Genomic DNA, 5000 nt, shown 5'->3' on the forward strand with positions numbered 1-5000 from the left:
GCTTTTTTGAGAATGAAGTGTTACTCGCTTGGATTTGGCAGGTAGGTATGCAGTCTTGCATGCTGTAACGGTACGTCACTTTTGGCTGCTAACCTGTTGAGTGTACGATCGGCTTATTGCAGATGACTTAGCCTCTTCCTTCGTGTTCTGCCACCGTTCCTATGTTGAGCTGTTGATGGTGCTATGGTTATCATGCCATGATACTATGTGTTGCAAACACAGTCTAATTGACCTGAAAATGTGTGAGTGACCTGTTTAAGTTGAGGCGGTCCACTCTTTCTGCTTAGACACGCAGTTTGTTATAGTTGCCCCTGCATTTAGTCTGTCTGAGCCTCAGTTTGAATGTGTATTGGACACAATGTTGTGCCTCTGTTTGTTATTATCAGCTTGTGTGACATAGAGGGAGCGAGAGACAAGGACAGGGGCAAAGAGAGAGAGAGAGAGAGAGAGTAAGAAAAACTTAGTGAGTAAGAATTGAGAGGAGGAATGCGGCGTCCTATCAGTCATGTCAGAGAGCGCTGCACTTCTGATTTATCTGCTGTGGACGGACCTTAATGTGTGTTGTCAACGGTTGGGCCTCTGTCTCGCCATTGTCCATCAGCTGGTGGCATTAGTCAGTGACACACATAGCTCTGTGTGTGTGTGTGTGTGTGTGTGTGTGTGTGTATGTGTGTGTGTGTGGGGTCACTGCGTGGGATGGTGTAGCCCTCCGACTTTGATCCCGAATAGGCAAGTCTTTTTTTGGGTCTGTTTGTTACGTTGAACTTGACAACATGTCACTGACTCAATGGACAGTTGTCACCCTCGGAAGAATGATGCAGTGTCTCTTTGTAGTGTTGAAGTCTGCGAGAGGTTGAAGTTCGTGTGAGAAGTGCAGTCAAGGAAAGAAATAGAAAGGGTGAAACTGCACAAAAGAGTATTTTCCTCCGGAAAAGAGCGAATGAGACGCACAGCTCGACCATCACGAGCACAAAATAAAACAACAGCATTAGGTGTGGATGATGGGCTCTATTAATCTCTCTGGCGTTTGAGCTGAGACTTGGCCGCTCGCTCGCTCGCTCGCTGCAGTCCAGTCGGAGCTACCGCAGAGAGGAGTCGGTGTGCGGAGGGGGGGGGGGGGGGGTGTCTTTGGTTACAGTACTTATTAACCCCTCTGTCACACGCTATACATCTCTCACACAGCCTCCTCCGCCTGGCCTCTGCCTCTTGGCCTCAGTTTTCTAAAGGACTGTAATGTAGTCTCTCTTTCGTGTTTATACACTATTTCCTTCTTTCTTTACTCTTCCCTTTGCTTTTCTTTTCTTTTTCTGCTTCTTTTCTTGCGTTGTCTCCTTCCTGCTATCCTTCAAGCATCAGCTCATTTGTGTAACTCGGATGGGAGCAGGGGGGGGAGCTCACCGAAAGCATAATGGATCTCTCAGAGGTCAATTAGCGCCGGCGATAACTCGGCCTCGTACTCTCTCCTCATTCAGCTTCTTGTTAATGGCCTGTGGATAAGCAGACCTGTCACCGCGGGTACGTGGCCCATTTCAGCCGAAGCTCATTAGCCTCGGAGGTAATTCTCGACGGGAACCACAACAGGAGTAGTGTTTTTTTTTTTTTTATCGCTCTGACTTTTAATTGGGTTGACTTCCTTGTGAGTTGATGACATAACTGGCCTGGGTTTAGCTTGGGCTTTGTGCTGTCCATGAAAATCAGATGGAGCCTAGCACCGTACATTATCTTAATGACTGCAGCGAATTACAGTGTTGCAAGGTAAAGCTGCTGTGATATTGTTGCAGACACCTTAAACTAGCTATCTTTACATTCTGATAGCTGACACTTTAATGGATGTTCTAGCTAAAAATACTGTCTGTGGGACTTCCTTGGGCTTAGAAATCAGCAGCTAAATATTTCATCGCTATTATATGCTAGGGTCAGTTCTGCGAGAAGCAGCGAGAGGTCAGTTCTGAGGGAAGTTAGCGAGAGTTGGTAACATGTAGCGTAACTCGCTGTGGCTGTATAGTCGAGTTAGAATGGTGTCACCGACTGCCTCTGATATACTTCAGAAAGCGCTGAGAATGTCCCGCTCGTATTCGTGTTCTCACGCACACGCTCTGAAAACAGCGCCTGAGGAAATGACTCGTGTGTATATGTGTATGTGTCAATGTTATTTATTCTGATATTAGATATCAATGCTGGCTGTTATGCTGTCATACTGATACTGCATTCTGGGCTTCACTCCTTCCCTAAATAGAAGATTTACGCATAAGGGAAGGGTGTGTTCAGATCTGGCCCAGCGAGAACAGCCTGCTCAGTGTATTGAAGTCTGATGAGGAGAGAATTGAGACTACTGTCATTGATCCTAGCTAAATAGCGTATGTCAAATGCCATGTTCTAATGCACTCTGCTTTTGTAAATCCAGAGACGCCGTGCATTATGAAAAACAGTGTAGAAAAGGATAAAGGAGAGACATGGTGCAGAAAGACATGAATAGAAATGAAAATCAAGAAAAAGAGATAATAGAGCAACAGTGATGTTTGCTGCAGCTCTCCGTTCCCAGCCGTCCTCCTCCACCTCCTCCTCTTCTTTCACTTCCTCATCCTCCTCTTCTTCCTCTTCCTCCTCTCTGATGAGTCCTTGCTGTGTCTCACCTTCTCGTGTTCCCTCCATCTGTCATCTCTCTCTGGGCCCCCTCTCTCTGATCGTCCTCCTGTCCTGACCTTGCAGGGAGACCTCAGCAACAGCTGCTCCATCCAGCCCCTCACACGCACACCGCTAACTGGGAGCCCTCAGAGAAGTGACACCAGTGCAGCTCCAACCAGACAATACAAAACAAACACACAAACAAACAAACAAACAAACAAACAAACAAACAGTGCTCATGAGTCTAAAGAGACCACAGAGAATACAGCACTAAAGAGAAGTCTGACAAAGAGACTGACTTTTTTTGTCAGGACACGTGTCTTAAGAAATCCCTTTTGTTAGCAGCTTGCGCCAGATAAAACAAAACAAAACAAACACGTTAACTTATGAATGAAATATTAGAGAGAAGGCTGTGAAAGACAGACAGACTTAGTGGCATGTTGCATGTTTTAGAAGATCACTCTCAGATGGCAGCTTCTGCCAGACAGAACAAAACAAACACACATGCTAACTAATTAATGAATAAATCTCAAAAGCAGCCAAGAAAGTTTTCATTTTGGGTCGAGGTGGGGGTGCAGGGGGGATTGGTTGCCAGCTGGTCTCGTGCCCTGGCCTTGGTTTTTCTTCTGCACTCGTCAAGGCAGTCTTCACACGGGTAAGCCGCTAGGGAGATGATTTAGCAATAAGCCCCCCGGTATCCGTTCAGAGAGGTTTGCGGTGTAAGGGAGGGTACGTGACTCCTGCTGTCTGTGTGATCTACTGTTTGCTTTGACTTATGGGTGGCCTTCAAGCGCAAATCTGCTCGGCCCCCTCTGCCGGAGGTCGTACGTTTCTTCTGTCGCTTTCTTAATCACTTCTGTCATTTTGGGCAGTATGTAGAACATCAGCTCGCACAGGCTGAAGGTATAATCCTCAACAGGATGTCTCTGTGTGTGTGTGTGTGTGTGTGTGTGTGTGTGTGTGTGTGTGTGTGCCTGTTTGTTGCGGGTTTTCCGACCGCCTCAGAAAAGCCCACGCTTCTCACACCAACCCTTGGGCCCGCAGCCCTCTGCACTGATGCGATTTAGGTGAGGTGTTTGTCTTTTGTGCTTTTTCGAGCTTCCTCTCCCGCTTTCCTGTTGAGAAACGGGTACGTGCCATAAAATCCGCCGGCCTCTGGGGCCACGCTCCCGACATGACTGAGAATGAGTCTCCTATTGTAAATTGTGAGTGTGGGCCTGTAGGAATTTTCCTATTCCCCCTATGGGTATTTCTCCCTCCCTCTCTTTGTAGTTATGTGTTTTTCCTTTTTGGAGGTCATTCTTAATTGATTAGAGGCATTTTCAGGATGTTTGGAAACAGTGGGAGCTGGGGGGGAGGGGGGGGGGTGCAGTTGCCTGGCAGTTGAAGGTAAACGTGATAGACGTGAGCCGTTTCACAGCACACACATGTGTGTATGTGTGGGGGGCTAATTGAGATGTGTGGTGTGTCACGTGAAGCAGTGTGCGATCGAACACACACATGCAACACACAGACACACTCACACACACACACACACACACACACAGACACACACAGACACACACACAGACACACACACACACACACACACACACTGCCAGTCTTGTGCTCCCTGTCTGCTTACACTGACTCAGTGAGTGGAGGCTGCCCTCTCTCCTTATTGCATTACTGGTGTGTATGAAAGATACCACAGTTTTAGGGAGAAGTCAGCCACACGACGACCTCATTCCTGTATCCCTCTCTTTCTCTCTTTCTCTCTCTCCTCTCTCTGTCTCCCCTGTGTCGTCTCCGCAGTCTCACGGCGCGATATGCAAGCCCACCCAGCCACAGTGGAATAGGAGCCAGCCAGAAGAAGAACACAAGGTACGGGAAGCCTTTTATGCGCTGTGTGTTTGCGTGTGTGTGTGTGTGTGTGTGTGTTGTGTGTGTGTGTGTGTGTGTGTGTGTGTGTGTTGTGTGTGTGTGTACTCATGAGTTTTGTTTGTTGAGCTATAGCCAGATCACATTGAATTTGCCTGGCGTATTATGCTGGGACTCCAGTGCGTCTGGCATGAAGGAGCAGCCAGCTTGTATCAGCTTGATGAAGAGCACTGATGGGAAGTGATCTGTTGGGGCTCAGAGGGAGCCAGGAGAGCCGCTGGAGTCTCACCGTCGGTTGTCAGGGGTCATCGTCCGCAGCCCAGCTGCACTCTGGCCTCGCTCACACCCCCTCCCACCCCCACCGCCAACACATCAGAACATTTGCCCATGGAGATATTTGATTTGTTTGGGTTACTGACCCAACCCTTAATGATTTACTTAATGATATTTATTAAATAAGAAATACGTTGTATGAACGAGTTATTTTAGTGTACATGTGATATTTAAGTCCACAT

General features: G+C 47.6%; 1 protein-coding gene across 3 annotated transcripts in view; it reads left to right on the forward strand.

Annotated features, from left to right (window-relative positions):
- The window catches only part of nav3 (neuron navigator 3), a 165691-nt gene that overhangs the window by 69599 nt on the left and 91092 nt on the right, over positions 1-5000 (forward strand). For all 3 annotated transcript variants that reach the window (XM_031583052.2, XM_031583053.2, XM_031583054.2), the window contains exon 6: positions 4420-4488. In XM_031583052.2, coding sequence (XP_031438912.1) covers positions 4420-4488 — 69 coding nt within the window. The remainder of the gene's footprint in view (positions 1-4419; positions 4489-5000) is intronic.

This window comes from Clupea harengus, chromosome 16 (genome assembly GCF_900700415.2).
Source record: "Clupea harengus chromosome 16, Ch_v2.0.2, whole genome shotgun sequence".
Lineage (NCBI taxonomy): Eukaryota > Metazoa > Chordata > Actinopteri > Clupeiformes > Clupeidae > Clupea > Clupea harengus.